The 19691-nt window shown below is 28.7% G+C and overlaps 2 protein-coding genes across 2 annotated transcripts; one reads left to right on the plus strand and one right to left on the minus strand.

The window, feature by feature from the left end:
* Nucleotides 1-2786: 2786 nt before the first annotated feature.
* Nucleotides 2787-7401, plus strand: LOC127286452 (activating signal cointegrator 1 complex subunit 2 homolog). The gene is made up of 3 exons (XM_051312883.1): nucleotides 2787-2840; nucleotides 3553-4194; nucleotides 7396-7401. The coding sequence occupies exons 1-3, from the start codon at nucleotides 2787-2789 to the stop codon at nucleotides 7399-7401; spliced, it is 702 nt and encodes a 233-aa protein (XP_051168840.1).
* A 53-nt stretch (nucleotides 7402-7454) lies between these two features.
* Nucleotides 7455-13546, minus strand: LOC127286453 (GATA zinc finger domain-containing protein 14-like). Its single transcript, XM_051312885.1, has 3 exons — nucleotides 13469-13546; nucleotides 8131-9015; nucleotides 7455-7802 (listed from the first exon to the last, which is right to left on the minus strand). Exons 1-3 carry the CDS (start codon nucleotides 13544-13546, stop codon nucleotides 7455-7457), a joined length of 1311 nt encoding a protein of 436 aa, XP_051168842.1.
* Between the last annotated feature and the right edge of the window lie 6145 nt (nucleotides 13547-19691).

A 19691-nucleotide genomic window follows, 5' to 3' on the forward strand; every position in this document is an offset into this window, starting at 1 on the left:
TTTGATCATTTTTAAAAATAAGTTTTAGGAAAGTACGCCATTTTGAATTTAAAAAATTTGACTTTTATTTTTGTATTTACATTCAATCACTCCAAAATAGTTTCTGTACCAAGTTTTGCAAAAATCCGTTATGATTTGATAAAGTTATTGAAGGTTTTATTTGTGTAATGCATTTTAATTTTTAACCTGTTTGATTTTTGTATTTATATATGATGCATTATTACATAATAGGTTTATTATCGTATTTTTTTTGAGTTTTTATATAAGTTTAACAATTGCAATACTTTAAATTTATTTTCCCTAAGATTTTTCTGAAATACAGTGGCGTTCGTATTTACCCCCATATTTTAGGAACGTTGCAAAGTATCGAGGTAAATACGAACGCTAAGTTTCATGCGATTGTAATTTATCAAAAATTTTTTCTACCTCATAAAATTGTTCTATGGAAGTAAAGTAACAACTTCATGCACCAGAATACCGGAAGTATTTTATTTTTAAAGAAAAAACTTATGTTATTGTTGAAACTTACTAAAAGCGTTCGGATTTACCCCAGTTGACCCTAATTTAATGTAATAAATATAAATTTTTTTATATAATATATATAAAATATATATTTTGTAATAAAATTTTTATTTATTTCAAATTTTTTCAAAAAATCTTTTCTTGATAATATTTAAAAATTCAAAATATATTTTACCTCTACGACTTTCTATATTAGCAAATTTCTCAAAAAATGTTGAATTTCTAAAAGTAAAAAAATGTTAGTTTGTTGAGGAATAGTTCAGAGTTATTATTTCTGGAATTAAATATTATTCTAAATGTTTCAACTGAAGCACAAAAAAAATTATTTTTATTTAGAAAAATATTTAAACCATAATCTTGAAAATTAAATTTATAAATTCAGAAAAAAGGTTTCATCCTTATGATTTTTATTTTCTTCTATTTTTTTTCAAAAAAACTTATTTTGGTAATTTTTAAAAATTCAAAAATATATTTTACCTCTACGACTTTATATAAATGCAAATTTTTCAAAAAATGTTGAATTTGTAAAATTAAGAATTAGGTTAGGTTTGTTGAGAAATAGTTCAGAGTTATTATTTCTGGAATTAAATATTATTCTAAATATTTCAACTCAAGCACAAAAAAAAATTAATTTTATTTAGAAAAATAATTAAACCATAATCTTGAAAATTAAATTTATAAATTCAGAAAAAAGGTTCTATCCATATGATTTTTATTTTCTTCTATTTTTTTCAAAAAAACTTATTTTGGTAATTTTTAAAAATTCAAAAATATATTTTACCTCTACAACTTTAGATAACAGGAAATTTCTCAAAAAATGTTGAATTTGTAAAATTAAGAATTAGGTTAGGTTTGTTGAGGAATAGTTCAGAGTTATTATTTCTGGAATTAAATAGTATTCTAAATGTTTCTACTCAAGAACAAAAAAAATTATTTTTTGACAATAAAAACATTATTTTATAGATTGTGCTAGTCTATTACATAACATGAATTATAACATTGATAGAAAAATAAAATAATTTCCTGAAACGTCAATTTAAAAATTCGTAAAATTTTTATTTCTATGAAATAAAAACGGAAAAATTTGTGAATATTCGGGGCCAAGAAAAATTCATTTTTTCTCATTTTTTTTACTTTTAAAACTTTGTTTTTCAAAGTACGGAAAAATTTGGGAAAAATCGGGGCCAAGAAAAATTAATTTTTTCTCATTTTTTTACTTTTAAAAATTTGTCTTTCAAAGTACTGGAAAATTTTGATAAAATTCGTGGACAAGAAAAATTCATTTTTTTTCATTTTTTACTTTTTGAAATTAGTTTTTCAAAGTACGGAAAAATTTGTGAATATTTGGGGCCAAGAAAAATTCATTTTTTTTTATTTTTTACTTTTTAAAATTAGTTTTTCAAAGTACGGGAAAATTTGTGAATATTTGGGGCCAAGAAAAATTCAATTTTTTTTTATTTTTTACTCTTTAAAATTAGTTTTTCAAAGTACGGGAAAATTTGGGAAAATTCGGGGACAAGAAAAATTATTTTTTTTTCATTTTTTACTTTTTAAAATTAGTTTTTCAAAGTACGGGAAAATTTGGGAAAAATTCGCGGTCAAGAAAAATTCATTTTTTTCATTTTTTACTTTTTAAAATTAGTTTTTCAAAGTACGGGAAAATTCGGAGCCAAGAAAAATTCATTTCTCCTTTTTTTTTACTTTCTAAAATTAATTTTTCTTGGCCCCGAATTTATCCCAAATTTTCCCCTGCTTTGAAAAACTAATTTTTGTAAAGTAAAAAATGAAAAAAATGAATTTTTCTAGGCCCCGAATTTTTCCTAATTTTTCCGTTTTTTTGAAAAACTAATTTTAAAAAGTAAAAAATGAGAAAAAATTATTTCTTCTTAGGCTTGAGTTTTTTCCAATGTTTGCGAAAAATCTGATAAGTTTGGTTAAAAATTTTTCCCTAACTTTGCTGGCTTTTGATGGTTTTTTCCCATACTTCGATTTTCACGCGGATATACAGATAATATATAGATATTATATAATACATACAGATATTAATATTCATTATTACGAAATATCAGATTTTTTTAAAAATAGGACGAAAGGACTTCAGATGAAATATAATAGAATTAACTAATAAAAAAATAAAAGTCGTGAAAAATTTTATTGCAGGTTTTTACGCTCTTAAAAGTGTTATCTTTAAAATATCTAACTTCCCAATTTTTTTCTATCAAATAATTAATACAGAAATTTTTTTGTAGTTTTTTTAATTCACGATGCACACAAGGCGTAGTGGCAGTAGAAAATCCAAGGGAGAACCATCTTCAAACGTAAGTCACAGTAGTCAATTTTAAAATATTATGCGTTATTATTATTACTTGATAAATATTTTATTATACTAAATATTTTGTTATTAGACATTACATAAAATTTATTAATTCCTCAATAAGAATATTTTAAAGAAAAATATGCGATAATTTTTTTATTAATGTAATTAATAAAAATTAATTTAGCGAAGAATTTTAAATAAAATTGGTCTACCGGATCAAAAAAGGGCATATAACTAATGTAATTCAAATGGATTATATGCCCTTTTTTGATCGGGTTATTCAATTTTTAAAAATAATTTAATTATAGAGAATTTTTATTTGAAAAATGTTTTAATATTTAAATTTTCGATCTTAGAAATTTTCAATTAAAATTTTAATGAACTTAATTTATTGAAATTTTTTAAAAATTATATAAATAAAAATTAAATTTAAAAAAATTAGTAATTAAAAAACGTTAAATTTTTGAAAAACTTAATTAAACTTATTAGAAATAATTAGTACCCAAAAAAAAATTGAAATTTTTTGAAATAATTGAGTTCTGGAAGAGCAATTGTTAAATTTTTTGAAAATAATTGAATTTCAGGAGATTATTAATTGAAACATTTATTTTAAAGAAGTGAAATATTTTTAAAAATTTAGACAATTGAATTTTATTGAATTTTCAATTGAAAACTGGTTTAAACAATGATTTTGTTTTCAATTATTGAAGCAGGATGGTTCACCGTCCATCAACCCCAATGGAATTCAACAACCATCACAACCACCACAATTTTCGCCGCAACAGCAGCCACCACCACAAACTCCGCTACATCAGGCACCAGCACAATTTTCGCCGCAACAGCAGCCACCACCACAAACTCCGCTAAATCAGGCACCAGCACAGATTCCGCTGCAACAGCAACCGTCACAGTTTCCACCGCAACAACCGTCACAGTTTCCACCGCAACAGCAACCGTCACACTTTTCACCGCCACAGCAACCGTCACAGTTTTCACTGCAACAGCAATCGTTGCAGTATGCAGTGCAACAGCAAGCGTCACAGTTTCCTCCGCAACAGGAACCATCACAGTTGCAACTGTCACAGTTTCTACCGCCACAGCAACAATCGCACTTTCCTCCACCACAGCAACCATCGCAATTTCCACCGCAACAGTCACAGTTTTCACCGCAACAGCAACCGTTACAGTTTCCACTGCACCAGCAACCGTTGCAGTATGCAGTGCAAAAGCAACCGTCGCACTTTCCGTTGCAACAGGATGCGACACAGATTCCACTGCAACAGCAACCGTTACAGTATCCAATGCAACAGCAGTCGTCGCACTTATCAAAATATCAGCAAACGTCGCAACAAATGGTTTGTAGCTTTATTGTTCATTTAATACAAACTTTTTACACTCGAAAATATAATATTTTAACTAAACAAAACAATAATCTTTTTCTTGTAAATAAGTGTTTACTCTTTTCAGAGAGCGTCAAAGTTAAAGTGTAAAATTTGTATTTTTTGCTGTGCCATCTATAGTGCCGTTTCTTTTTTATCGCTGAAAGAAAGTATAGGCGATTTCACGTGAGATTTCCGTCGACCCTTTAAATTTGGGCAAATATATTTTTTTCTTGTTCTGTAGTAAAAAAAGGGATACCTATTTTTTTTAAAAAATTTTCGAGTTATGAATTTTCATAATTTCAGTTTTTTCAATGTAGACCTATTTTCAATGACTGATAATTCGAAAAAATGTATTTTTTCAATTTTTGCTAAGAGAGGAAAAGTTTCAGTTTTTCTTTTACTTTTCAATAATATTAACGGCATGTGGGAGAAATCAGGTGAAAACATGGTTTCGTATTTGACATTTTTCTCGTAAACTAAAATTGATATCGTGTTAAGGTTTTTTGGAAATGATAGATTAAAGGACAAACGATAGCGCTATTCTCAATATTTAACCTTACCTTTTCCACAATTGTTATAAATAATTGTGAAATATGACTAAATGAGGTGAAAACATGGTTTTGTATTTGACATTTTTCTCGTAAACTAAAATTGATATCGTGTTGAGGTTTTTTGGAAATGATAGATTAGAGGACAAACGATAGTTATTTTTTTATTTTTAGGTCAAGGTAGGTCAAGATGCGCTTATAAAAATATATAGAATAAATGAAAAATATGTGAAGGGTAGAATTACAAAAGGGGTCAAGCGCCAATTTATCGAAAATGAGGTTTTTGCATAAAAAAATCAAGAAAATTCATTTACACATTTCTGTAGAAGGATTTCCTTTTTTATTGCGTATTTAAATCAGTTTTTAATAAAAATTAAATTAATAAAATAGCCTCAAATTTACTTTATTGCAACCTGATTGAAAAACAAAAGAAAGTGGTGAGTCAATAATATTATGCATAACTTAAAAAAATAAAAACATTGCTTTTTACAAATCGAAAATGCCACGCAGATGCCGAAAAAAATCTATTAATAAAAAAGATATTGTTAAAAAGAAACGATATGAAAGTGAAGTGTTTTTATGAATTTCATTCTTCACATTTTTATCCATCTGTTCAATTTTGATCAAAAATATTATTTTTTTAGGTTTTATTTTAATTTTTGATATTTTATATAACCTCAAAGCACCACAATTTTTTTTAATTTTATCGTTAATATGTAGGTTTATTTCAACAAATTGTTGTTTATTTATTAAAACATACTAATATATCGAAACGGTTTTCTCAGTTTTTTTTAAATGACCTGCAAAATTTTTAAAAATGTTTTTTTTTTAAAAAATATGAGCAAAAAGTGTGTTTCTCATTAATCCAATTTTATTTAACTCGTTTTCATTACAATATTACAATATTATAAATAGTATCATTTTATAATATTGGGTCATTCCATTTTATTTCACCTATAGTCGTTGCAGCCTATTTTTAGAAAAATTTGATATTTCGTATTAATGACTTTGAATATCCGTACAATTCATTTTTGACAATTATTTTATGAAATTTTTTTTTATTTACGTTGAAATTTAGTTTTTAAGTTGAGTTGCACGGAAAATAGGTTAGTTTGACAGCTTTGGAAATTTTATAAAAAAGAACAGAAATAATTCGTTAGTAAATTTTTTTTCATTGATATTTGTTTAAAATAGTCTAATTTACCAATGTTAATTGATAATTGTGTGAAAAAAGCCAAAATACTACGTGAAAATTAATATTCAAACTTACCTGTAAAATGTCAAAATTCATTACTACCTAACAATAAGTACTTTCTAAGTACTTTCACATGATATGTTGGCTTTTTATTTTTATAATATAGAAATATGTGAAATTTTACCTTGAATGTTGAACTTTTTAGGATTTTATATGATTTTGAACACTTATATCTTCGCAGGCGATTAATGAAAAAAAGCCATTTTGGTTTTAAAATTTAAGTTAAATCTTCTTTTTTCATCTTACCAAAATTTGGTGATGGAGAGAACGAGCTACTTTTTATTTTTATCCACTTTAAAAAATTCACCGTAAAATACGAATTTGAAGGTTAAAAAACAAGTAATTTTATAAAATGAAGTTGGAATTCATACAATATAGATCTATATTGTATGAAAACCAACTTCAGTTTTATAAAATTACTTGTTTTTTAACCTTTAAATTCGTATTTTAAGGTGAACTTTTTAAAGTGAATAAAAATAAAAAGTAGCTCGTTCTCCATCACCAAAATTTGGTAAGATGAAAAAAGAAGATTTAACTTAAATTTTAAAACCAAAATGGCTTTTTTTCATTAATCGCCTGCGAAGATATAAGTGTTCAAAATCATATAAAATCCTAAAAAGTTCAACATTCAAGGTAAAATTTCACATATTTCTATATTATAAAAATAAAAAGCCAACATATCATGTGAAAGTACATGGAAAGTACTTATTGTTAGGTAGTAATAAATTTTATAATATTTATAAACTTCCTTGGAAAATATAAATAAAATGTGACAAATTTTGACATTTTACAGGTAAGTTTGAATATTAATTTTCACATAGTATTTTGGCTTTTTTTACACAATTAACAATTAACATTGGTAAATTAGACTATTTTAAACAAATATTAATGAAAAAAAATTTACTAACTGAATTATTTCTGTTCTTTTTTATAAAATTTCCAAAGCTGTCAAACTAACCTATTTTCCGTTCAACTCAACTTAAAAATTAAATTTCAACGTAAATAAAAAAAAATTTCATAAAATAATTGTCAAAAATGAATTGTACGGATATTAAAAGTCATTAATACGAAATACCAAATTTTTCTAAAAATAGACGGCAACGACTATAGGTGAAATAAAATGGAATGACCCTATTAAAAGATTATTGTGTAAAAAAAAGATTTGAGTTGGAGAAATATTTTTAAAAACTTGTAACTTAAAACCAAGTATTATAAAATAAAATAATTTTAATCATTTTTAAAAAAGTTTGATATTCATATTATAGACTATATATGTGACGCCTCACGAGAAAAGGGACCTATCCCCGAAATAACATTAGGCTTAGTTTTCCGTGTATAATGCACGGAAAACTGAGCCTAATATTATTTCAGGGATAGGTCCCTTTTCTCGTGCGGCGTCACATATATCGAGATATTGAAAATGAAAAATCTTAATCTTCGTGGTCATAATGGCGATGTTCACAATTGCAAGAATTGTGACGCTGACAATTGTAATTCTTATCACATCTACAATTGTGTGATCTTCTTGGAGCGAAACATCCATCATTATGGCGACGTCGACAATCACATCCATGATGGTACCCATGATTTTGACTATAATTCGGTCGATGATTATATTGACGATGATGGTCGTAATTTTGTTGACGATAACTTCCATAATTTTGTTGATAGGGATGTGGATTATGTCCATTTTGATTATTGTCAAATTTACGTCGGTAAGAAAGAGGTGGTCGACGACGAGCATTTTTTCTTGTTGGTTGTCCTCCACGTGAAGGTATCTAAAAAAGAGTTTCAGTTTTAAATATAGAATCATTATTTGATAAAGCAGAACCTAAAAGAATTCTAATTTAAGTAATTGAAAATTCAACATACAATTGTACAATGTTTATTTTTGAGTTAATTTCTTTTCAAAATTCTTGTTTAAAAAGAACAAAATTAGTATGAAACTTTGTTCTTGTTAAGCAAAAAGAATTTTAATATTGAGTTGGAGAAATATTTTTAAAAACTTGTAACTTAAAACTATTCTATTTGAAATTGTCTAATATTAATTAATTATTTTTATATTTGGTGGCCTGAAAAACACGACATGAATTATAATTTACTTACGTCATTATGTCGACCAGTTGGTCCAGTAAAACGTGACACAACATTTGAATTTGCCGAACCAGTACGCACAGAGTTTGACGAACCAGCACGAACTAAATTTGACGGACCAGCACGAACAGAGTTTGGCGGATTAGTATAAACATAGCTTTTTGTACCAGTACCAACAGTGTTTGATGGACGAGGACGACCAGAGTTTGAGAAATCAGCACCAATAGAGTTTGACAGAGCAAGAGAGTTATTTGACGAACCAGTAGGAGCATTGTTTAGCGGATCAGAAATTTTTTTTTTCGAATCAGAAAAATGTGACGGATCACCTGGTACTAGCTCGTCGCAGTTTGTTGCAGAGTTTGACGGATCAGATGATTTCAACAATTCAGGTAACACGGACTGTGAAGGCAGCTGTTGCTTGTCCGTAAGAATTTTGTGTTGATAGTTTAATTCCAATTGTAATTTTTTCTGGTTCTCTTGGGCTTCATGCAGTTGGTCTAATACTGCTTTAAGCATAGGCTGAGTGACGATATGCTGGCCATGCTGCTGATTACCAACAGATTTCTTTAGATTTGAATGCTGAGCTTCTGCTAAAACCAATTGCTGCCAGCACATTCGCAATTGCTCGCCGTGATTTTTCAAGTCGCGCTCTTGTTTTTTTAATTTTTCTTGTAATAAAGATTTTTCATTTTCCTTCTCCATCTCTCTTTTTTCCTTCTCAGATGTTTCTTTACTTTGTTTGTTTTTCTCTGCTTTTTTTATTTTGTCCGCTTTCGTTTCGCTAATTTCAATTTTTTTCGGTCTTCCTCTTTTCCTTTTCTCGCTGCTGCTTTCCAAAACGCTCTGTTCAATCGTTTGATTTAGCGAGTCATCTTCCATCGAGACAAGAGAGTCATTCTGTTCATGATAAAAAGATAAAACCTTATAAGAACATCGTAGAAGTTTTTAAAAACCTTTTTAACGGAACTATTCAAAAACTACAAAATTAAAAAAAAAACTACAAAAATTCAACTATTAAAAACTTGAAAAATGTAATTCTCTTTATTCTGCACGTAAAAACAATGGAACAATATTTATTAAATCTCATTTTTATTTTAACATATTCAATTTTTAAAAATAATTTTATCTCCTTTACCTACAGAATAGAATTTTGTAAAACACACTATGAGACAAAAGTTTTGAACGTTCAAATAAACGAAATTTTTTTTGCAACTTCTTTAAGTACTAATTTTATTACAAAATATTTGTTTTAATTATCCAAAAAGAAGTTATTAATTTAATAATTGTTTAATTTATTGTTTTATTTTATATTGTCATCATAATTTTTAATAATTTATAGAATGAGAAAAATATTTCGTTCTTTTGAACGTTCAGAACTTTTGGCTCATAACACACTTTGAATCGTTTCTTTTTAAAGTTACGATCACAACAGTTCTCAGAATAAAATAATAGATTCAAACTAATATTTACCGAATCCTTAGAATTCATCTCGAACTTTTCGGCGAGTGTCCAAAACTAAAATTAAATAATTAATTATTAATTAATCACGCAGATCAAATTGTAAATATTGCAGAACAAAAAAATCTACCACCACAAAAAAATTTTATCCAAAAAAATAAATTTTTTCCAAAACCTCAAAATTAATTTTTTTTTGTTGAACAGCAAAATTTTACAACCATTCCTTTTTTAAATGTAAATATCTACAAATTATTTATAAAGAAATTCATTTTGATATATTTTGACTGTAAAATATTTTGATTAAAATCATTTGGAAACTTTTATCTTTTATTTACTTTGAAAATCCTGAATAATTCAACTAAATTTTTGAGGTTAGTTTCAATATTACATTTAGAAAAATGTCTCCATTTACTTACAATTACAAATGAACTAAAACCGTATATATTGTTGACCAAATTTCTAGTCACGCTCACATTTACAATTCAACAACAGCAGGAAAAGTTTTATAATTAAAATAATAATTTTTTGTCAAACTTCCGAGAATGTGCGTCTTCGCCAAAGAAATTCAGAAAGGGAGAGAAGGCCGAATGTAAAGATTGAATCACATGTTGTTCTAAACACTTGGTTTTGATTGGCTTACAGCGGACAATTTTTTTCCTTTTTTAACTTTGACAAGAAACTGCACTGATTTCGGTTTTTTTAACAAAAATAAGAAATAATAATAATGAATTATAAAATAATTTATATTTATTAACATTACCTTGTTTATTTTAAATATAAATATTATTTTTATTTTTTAATAATAATAATATGAATAACAATAATGCAACCTTTCATTGATATTCAAACAAGCGCGCGCTCTGAATCGATTAATTGGGATTAATTGATCATTAATATCGAGTGTAATTCTCATAAACGTTTTATGTCGTATAGGGTCCTAGTGAAATTTATATTGATTGTCTAAAGGTTATTGATAATTTACACTAATTTATTTGATAGCAGTTGATGTTACTTATTATTAGACTCTATCATAAAACAAATTATTTATCAAAAAGAGAAGAATATGACTAATATACAGATAAACGTTTAACAACGTCTGTAAGACGGAAATCTCGAAAGTTTAAAGCACGTCAGACGTAAGTTTCTAATTAATTGGTTTTTAAAAGAATTACTTGTAATTTTAAATAAAAATAATTGTTTTTTCAACCATTTTTATAATTAATATACAATCGGGAGTAAAATACATTGTTAATGTAATGACAATAAACTGTTGGGTGCGTCACGCCTATTTTTTTCAATGTTAAGGAATTTCGAAAAACTACTGTACAGTTGTAATAAGAAAACTTATTTTATAAGCTAAAAATTTTATTTACTTTGATAAATAAATGCAATAAACGTTTACAATATAAAAATAAAATTTATGTATTGCAAACAAAAATAATTCCTTCTTTATTAAAGAAGTAAGTTGCTTCCTCATGAATGAAGAATTGTATTCATGCCATGAATACCTTGCTTCCTCATAGAGATTTTTTGTTATAAAAAAAATATGATCTCAAATTTATCAATTTCATAAAAATGATTGGTATTTAGGAAAATATTTCGCAGCAAAATATTTGCAAATAGGTCAATCAATGCGTTTTTAAGTACAATTGTAACCTGCTTATGTTAATTTCAAGGTTAAGTAAAGATTTTTAAACGAATAATGTAGAAAAGTCAAGTTTTTAAAATTTCAAAATTTGAAAATGTCAATAACTTTGGATAAAATGCATGTAGAAAAAACTATATAAAATTAAAGAAAAATATTTATATGTATCAATACATTTTTTTCAAACTATAGGTAAAAAACGTTGAGTGTTCACCGGTAGCTCAAAAGATGCGCCTTGAAAAACTCTACAAAATAAAAGAAAAATATTTATAGGTGTCAATACATTTTTTTTAAAGTTATGGACAAAAAAAAGATTTTTTGAAAATTGTAAAATACAAAAAAAATTAGTTAATCTTTATAAATTTTGGTCAAACTACTCTCATATTTGACATAAATAACATTTATCAGAATTCTCATTTGACATAAATGACATGTTACAAAAATGTCATTTGACATAAATGACAATGATCAAAATTGTCATTTGACATAAACGACATGTAACATAAATGTCATTTGACATAATTGACATTTATCAAACTTGTCATTTGATCTAAATATTCGAGCACGAAATTCAAAACTGACCAATCACAATTTTAATAATAGCTTTTTATTGGTCAATTTTAAAATTCGCAGTAGTATATTTAGGTCAAAAGACAAGTTTGATAAATGTCATTTATGTTACAGGTCGTTTATGTCAAATGACAGTTTTGATAAATTTCGTTTATGTCAAATAACAATTTTAATAATTGTCATTTATGTCAAACGACATTTTTGTATCATATCATTTATGTCAAATGACATTTTTATAAAATGTCATTTATGTCATAGAACATTTTTGGTACATGTCGTTTATGTTAAATGACAATTTTGATAATTGTCATTTATGTCAAATGTCAATTTTGATAAATGTCATTTATGTCAAATATTATTTTTGTAACATGTCATTATGGTCAAATGACATGTGTGTCATATGCATTTCGGTTAATTGACATTTCTGTCACATGTCAATTGGGCAATATTCATGGGCCTCCATTTAAGGCCAGGTCCAAGTCGTGTCAGCTGTTCCATTGAAACTTCAAAGGAACAGCTGACTCGAGTTGAACCTGGCCTTAAGCTAATACAATTTCATTATTCTCAAGTGTAGCTTATCAAAGTGTTTTTGCTTTAGGATTTCCATGTTAGTATAGGATATAGTGGTTAGTGTATTAGGCTTCGGTGTGTTAGATTGCAAGTTCTATCCCCCCGAGTGTTAGAAATTTTCATATTATGTTTATAAGATTCATACTTCTGGTATTGGTAAATTAAGCATACAATTAGCAATTCGGTCAAATGCCGATTTGGTTAAAATGCCTTTCTGTTAATTGTATTTCGATTAAATGTCCCCCCACAGCAAAATATCTTGCTGTAAGCATCGCTTGAGTTTAAACCGAAGATTCGTAAACTTCGTTGTGGCAATCTTGAAATGTAACTTTACTTTTAAGTTAGAAAAACTGTTCAATTTATGAAATAATTTTTAAAACATTTTTAAAAAAATTTTAAACATTGTTTAAATTTTTCGAAAAAAAATTTGTGCACTTCGAAGAAACTTACCAGAATAGTATAAAGGACATTTGCAACTCATTTTAACCTCACCTGAAATTTACACTAAAAATTTACGAATCTTAGGTTTCAACTCAAATGAAGAACATATAGCGTTCCTGAGTTATGATATATGTTACAGTAAGACTTTATTTTTACAATGCTGAAGACAAATATCCCGCTTCTAAAATCAAGATTTGATTGAATATCTTCTTATGCGAAATATACACAGGTATATTGATCGAGGTGCCTTAAAATTCTATAGTACCTAGCTGGTATCACTGTAGAGTTAAATAAATGCGTTTAAAGGTCCAGTAAGACCTTTTTGAATTTAAACAAGATTCATAATTACCCGTGCAGAAATTTCCACCCTTGTTCCTGATTTTCGACCTGGCCCCGGTCGGATTTTCTAGTCCGGCCCCAGGTCAGTAAATTTTAGTGGCCCCGGTCGTGGCCAGGTCGGGTTGCCCCAAGAATAAGATAAGTAAAAATAAATTTTGTTCATTGTCAGCATAATTAAATTAATTAATGACAGAAAATTGTAATTTTAATTGTTTATATAACAGATTTGTGAGCGACAACTTCCAAAGTTGTCGATTGGACAACCTCCAAACTCTCACTTTGACCCTTTTAAAAACCTGGTTGAATTTAAAAATAAGCTAAAATTACCGTTTTGTATAAACTTTCGTTAAAATCACATTGACACGGTAAGCCTTTAATTTTAACTTGAACCCCTGAAAACACCATATTGAATCCGAACTGAGCAAAATTACAAATTAAAGCTTAACCGTGAATAAAACATTTCAATCCAGTTAAAAACTAAAATACGTTTTTATTCCTTATGAGTCCATGTTTACATCGTGTCGAAGTTACAATTTAGAATGTAGGTAAAAACCATGTTCAACCAGATGCCATCCAAAGTTCCACATTAAAATTTATGGAAAGCATGATTAATTCCGTGAAATACATGTCAAAGGTTTTATTTCGTTCCATGAGATAGAACATAGTAACAATGTAAAAACTTAAAGGAATTATTTTTGTTTTACAACAAAACTACTTTAAACCACGTTGAATCGTATATATTCCGCAGTCACCATTTAAAAACTGATTTTATCGAGGTAAAAACTTATACGGATTTTACCACGTTATTATCATATTTATAAGTGGTCCCTATCTGGCTTTTATAGCAGGGTTTATGAAGTAATGAAAGTAGAAATTCTACCAACTGGTTTTTCTGTCAAGTCTCTTTTAAACAAAAAGGACATTACACCAGCTAGATACTATAGAATTATATCTGGGTATGGTACCTCATATTAAACATCTTCTAAAATATTAATATTACATTTAATACAAAATTTTCAAACAAAAAAAATAATTTTTATGTTGTAATATTTGATAAGGTAGATTGTTATTTTTCGTTTTTATTTTGACACAGAGAACGAGCAAAAAAATTAAAAAAAGAAAATAAAATAGCTGTTGGTGATGAGGAATTAGAAATGAACATTGTATTTGAAACAGAAGATAATATTCAAGATACGTATGAGGATAAAACAGAAGATACGACAGTTGTTGGGGGTGAAGACGTAGAAATGAATAGTGAATATGAGACAAAAGAGAATGTTCAAGATATGTATGAAGAAAAGTATTCATCCATTGGAGTTCGGATCGTAGATGTCGGATATCTTGTATGGCAGATAATGAATTTAATGAAAGAAGAAGATGATGTTCACGAAAATGAATGTGTGACAAAAAATTGGAAGGTGCAAAAAATTGTCCAAAGAGGAATGAAAACATTTATTCATTTCGAATGTACTGAATGTAATGTGATAAAAAGAATTACGTCGCATCCCGATGATTCGGACCCTAATTACTTTTTCACAGCTGGCTGTATGTCTGGAGGTGTTCCATATAGTAATGCAGAGGAAATTTTCAAAGGAATTGGTATGCCTTGCATGGACAGCAAAACTTTTCGTTCATATCAAGGAAAAGTTACAAAAGATATGTTGGAAGTCGCTGAAGAATGCATGAAGGAAGCAGCCAAAAGGGAAGCTGAAATCGCAATAAATAAAGGACAAGTAATAGACGGCGTTCCCTGGACAACAGTAATAACCGACGGCTCATGGGCGAAGCGTTCTTTTGGAAATCGTTTTGACTCTTCAGGCAACTGTAATTCTGTAATTGGTTATGAAACAGGCGAGATCATTGACATTGTTATAAAACAAAAAACCTGCTCAACATGTGACAGAGCAGAGAAAGAGAATAGACCACCAAAAAAACATAATTGCTATAAAAATTATCCTAAAAATGAAAGCTCAGGAGGTATGGAGTCTGCTGGACTTAGTGAAGCATTTTCAAATAGCGTGGAAAAAAGAGGATTGATTTATAAACATTTTATAGCTGACGGTGATAGTAGCGTTCTCTTCAAAATCCATAAGGCAGATCCATATGCCAAGTATAAAGTAAAGGTCAAAAAATTTCGATGTATCAATCATTTGATAAAAGGTGTTTTGAAAAAATGTAAAAAAGTTTCTGTAACTGTAGGTGGTGCAAGATATCGTCGCGGACCTTATAGAAAGGCACGAGGACATTTGAAAAAAAAATATTCGATTTAGGTGTTGTAATTAAAGCAGCTGCAAAACGGAGGAGAGATGATTCCAACCTGGAACAATCAGAGAAAACAAAAATGACATCGGAGGACATGCTAAATGTTCCAAGCCACACATTTGGAGATCACGAAAAATGTAAAGAGTTAAAGTGGCCATGTGCCTCTGAAATCAAAGAAGATGAGAACATTGTCCCGTTGTTGAAGGATACGGGAATTTTCTCACAACTCATGAAGATTTTTCGAAATCTGAGCATTCATGCAGAGAGTATTTTATTTAATGCATCAACTAACAAATGCGAATGGTTTAATAATTTGATTTGCAAAACTGTTTCTGGAAAAAGACCAGATTTTACCAAGTCCAGCAGGTACACTGGAGCATGTACTATTGCAGTGGTCAAGTCTTTAACTAAAACACCATTGTGTACTCTGTATGAAAGTAAGGAAAAAGACTGTCCAGAAGTACTGCAAAGAATGGAATATGAAAGACAGGAAAAAATCGAACGAAACAGAACTTACAATTACGCACCCAGAAGAATGCAAGCAAGTACTCAAGCAACTGATAAAAATTATGGTCCAAAAGCAAAGCAACTTGACAAAACGGCAGATGAGATTCCACATTTATGTGAGCAGTTAAAAATTATCCAAAAGGAAAATCAAGAAAATCGACTAGAAATTTTCTCAAAAACATTGGAGCAAGCTGAATCACCTCTTTGGATAACAACTAGACAAGAAATGTTAACAAGTTCCAATTATGGTAAAGTTTGTAGTAAACGTGACACAACCTCTGCTGCTAAAGTAGTGCACGAGATTTTGTACTGGAAACCGAAAAAAATGTCCACTTTAGAAGCATTAGAATATGGGAAGGATCATGAACGGCTGGCTATAAGTGACTTGTCTAACGCTTTGGGTATAAAGATTAAACCAAGTGGATTAATGATTGATTTTGAGTTTTCATTTCTGGGAGCGACACCGGATGGAATTATTGATGCTGATTTAAGCTCATTAAAAATACCTACTGACAAAATAATGAATGGAAAAGTTTTGCCAACAATGGAAGATTCTGAAACCGGAGGAATCGTAGAAGTAAAATGTCCAATCGCTGCCAGTAATGTTAAAACTTTAAAGGAATTACTTAAAGTATCTTCTGTCTTAGAGATGCTTAGCAAGAACAATCCAAATGCCCTGAATAAAACACATCGTTATTACTATCAAGTACAGGGTGCACTGCGATATACTAAACGACACTTTTGTGTTTTTCTTATCTGGGCTGAAAATGTTAACCATTTCTTTGTGATCGAACGTGATGACGAATTTTGGAAAACTAAAATGGAAATGAAGCTGATAAGATTTTACAATGAGTGCCTTCTTCTTGAAATTGTTGATAGTAGAAAGGATAGAAGCAGACCAATCAGAGAATCAAAATATTGTTTGAATGCTCAAGAAGAAAAAAAGAAAAATAATTTACTAAAAGAAAATGATCAGAGAAATGTGCAGATTACTAGTGATAAGTTCACACCAGATAAAAAATCAGTTGAACTAAAAAATGACGAATTTATGACTGAATCTGATGACAGCTCATCTGACAATGAATCAGTTGATAGCGAAGAATTCGATGACATGTTTGATGAAATGTGGGAGAAAATGGAGCGAGAAGTAGAAAGAGAGGAAGACACGCCATCAGAATTAGACGAATCCTGCTTATCAGAAACATTTCATAAAAAAGAGGAAGCCATGTCATTCGAAATAAACGCATCTCATATGACAGAAACGTTTGATGACAATAACGACACACAAATTGGAAATGAAGAGGACATTTTTGCAAAAGTACATGAGATTCTTGAAAAAGGGAATGCTGAAAATAATATAGCATACTTAGCTAGTAATGAGAACGTCAAGATTGATCAAAAAATTGGTCGCAGTCAATCTGACGATGAAATACAAATAACGGCACATGAAATTCCATCAGAAAAATTGCCCTTGTTAGACTTTTTACACATGTTTCCATTAGAGGAACAAAAGGAAAGAATCCTATCCAATGAACATATGTTGAATGAAATATGCATGGACAAAATGATTCATTTACTACAAAAGAATAAAAATTTCGAAGTTCTTAGCGTCCAATACATGATGTTTAGAGATAATATACATGCATTTGATAATAATAAAAATAATGAAGATATTCAAATTATTGGCGGAGTTCCTGGTAATTTTAAACATTGGCGCGGCTTGCACTGTAAGGGAGAACAGCTAAGGATTTTAGATAGTTCGTTTAGGCCAAATTACGGAAGGTTATTGCCTCAAGAGAGGGATTATATCGATCGTAGATATCCTCATATTTTAAAAAAAAATATAGTATCGATAAAGGTAACTGGACAAGGTGATGGTACTTCTTGTGGAGTTTACGCACTTGCCTTTATCATCGAAATATGGTGTGGAAACGATCCCTGTGGAATAAACTACGCAGGTTATGAAGTAATGAGACAACATTTCTATAATATTTTAAAAACAGGAAAAGTGTCTCCTTTTCCAAGATTGTAAATACATTTCTGAATCGATAATTAATTGATTGGAGACAGTGAATCTTACCAATGAATTATGTCAAATTGTATTGGGTTAATTCACAATTGAGACATAGTTGTTTAATTAGTTCCGGTTTATACTTGAACTTGACTGTTGTAATGCAACGGTTATGGAATAGAATATATACAACGGTGTGCATTTTTCCGGTTTATAATAATGTTCAATTATAATTTAATGAGAAGTTTGACGTCTAACAAGACTAACGTATACAACACTGATCATTCAGGTGTATAATTTTAATTTAATAGCTGACAATGTCTTTATAAACAGCGATTAATACCACGGTGTATTTAATTCCGGTTTATACTCTTCACTTTCTCTGGTTGTAGAACAGTATATACAACGGTGTCCAATTTTCCGGTTAATATCGCAAATTGTTTTTGACAATAAAATCAAAAATTTATTTTATTCAATATGTTTTGCAAATATCTACAATAAAATAGCAGGAAGCTAGAAGGTGGAAGCGTTGACAGATCTTTCTTTACTGAATTGTTAATAAACTCCAAAAAAATATAAACTAAAAAAAAAGAGATATTTAATGAAACGTTTGACGTCTAACAACAATAATGTACACGACGGTGATTATTCCGGTGTATAATTTTAATTTAATAGCTGACAATGTCTTTATAAACAGCGATTAATACAACGGTGTATTTTATTCCGGTTTATGCTCTTCTCTTGCTCTTGTTGTAGAACAGTATATACAACGGTGTCCATTTTTCCGGTTGATATCGCAAATTTTTTTTGACAATAAAATCAAAAATTAATTTTATTCAATATGTTTTACAAATATCTACACTGAAATAACAGAAAGCTAGAGGTTGGAAGCGTTGAACAGTAATGTACACAACGGTGGTTATTCCGGTGTACAATTTTGATTTAATAGTTGGCAACGTTTACAGCGATTAATACAACGGTATATTTTATGCAGAAATATACTATTAACTCTTTCTGATTATGAAATAGTATATACTACGGTGCGCATTATTCCGGTTTATATCGAAAAATTTTTGTATACAGTTATTATACTTAATACTAGATTATACAAAAGATTACACTATTATCATTTAACATTCTGAATGTTTAAACAATTTTTATTATAACGGAAACATGACTTGTTATATTTCCCATAATAATTTAAACTAATGAAAACACTTATATATTTTTAAAAAACAAAGTAACTCAAGTGACGCAGCTAGAAGGATGAGTCGGATATTTGTATCATGCGAAATGGCCTACAACGATGCGACCTCGAGGAATCAAGACCCTTGGCAAAAAACTTGGATAGTCCCAATTCAACAGGTAAGAAGTATACTGTCATATTTACATCAGTAGTTACATATATTAATTAATATTAATGTTTTCAGATTTATTGATTTTAACTCTTTAATAAAACTGTCATTGAAAGGAGGACATAAATCTATAGAAACGTTAGTATAAGGGCCATGATATGATAAGGACGGAATTGCAAAGTTGATTTTATTACATCAGGATTTTCTCCTAAACCAGAAAAATAATGAAGATAAATTGAACAATCTTGAAAAAAGTAAGAGGTATATATATAAATTATTAAATTATATTAGGGGCAAGTTTTCTAAATCTAATAAATCCAAACTGTCACTTCGATAAATGTCAACAAATTTCATTTCTCACACAACCACTAAAAGTTAATTTTGATGTAAAAAAATTGTAATAAATTATTTACAT

Source organism: Leptopilina boulardi, unplaced genomic scaffold (assembly GCF_019393585.1).
Source record: "Leptopilina boulardi isolate dan_hultmark-lab unplaced genomic scaffold, ZJU_Lbou_2.1 LbouV2_357, whole genome shotgun sequence".
Taxonomy (NCBI): domain Eukaryota; kingdom Metazoa; phylum Arthropoda; class Insecta; order Hymenoptera; family Figitidae; genus Leptopilina; species Leptopilina boulardi.

Excerpts from the sequence above, each read along its gene's own strand:
- LOC127286452 (XM_051312883.1), top strand. The coding sequence starts at position 2,787 with ATGCACACAAGGCGTAGTGGCAGTAGAAAATCCAAGGGAGAACCATCT. Across the intron at positions 2,841-3,552 it reads AGGGAGAACCATCTTCAAAC|GATGGTTCACCGTCCATCAA; the intron begins GTAAGTCACAGT and ends TTATTGAAGCAG.
- LOC127286453 (XM_051312885.1), bottom strand. The coding sequence starts at position 13,546 with ATGGTGTTTTCAGGGGTTCAAGTTAAAATTAAAGGCTTACCGTGTCAA. Across the intron at positions 9,016-13,468 it reads ACGAAAGTTTATACAAAACG|AATGACTCTCTTGTCTCGAT; the intron begins GTAATTTTAGCT and ends TATCATGAACAG. Across the intron at positions 7,803-8,130 it reads CAACTGGTCGACATAATGAC|ATACCTTCACGTGGAGGACA; the intron begins GTAAGTAAATTA and ends ACTCTTTTTTAG.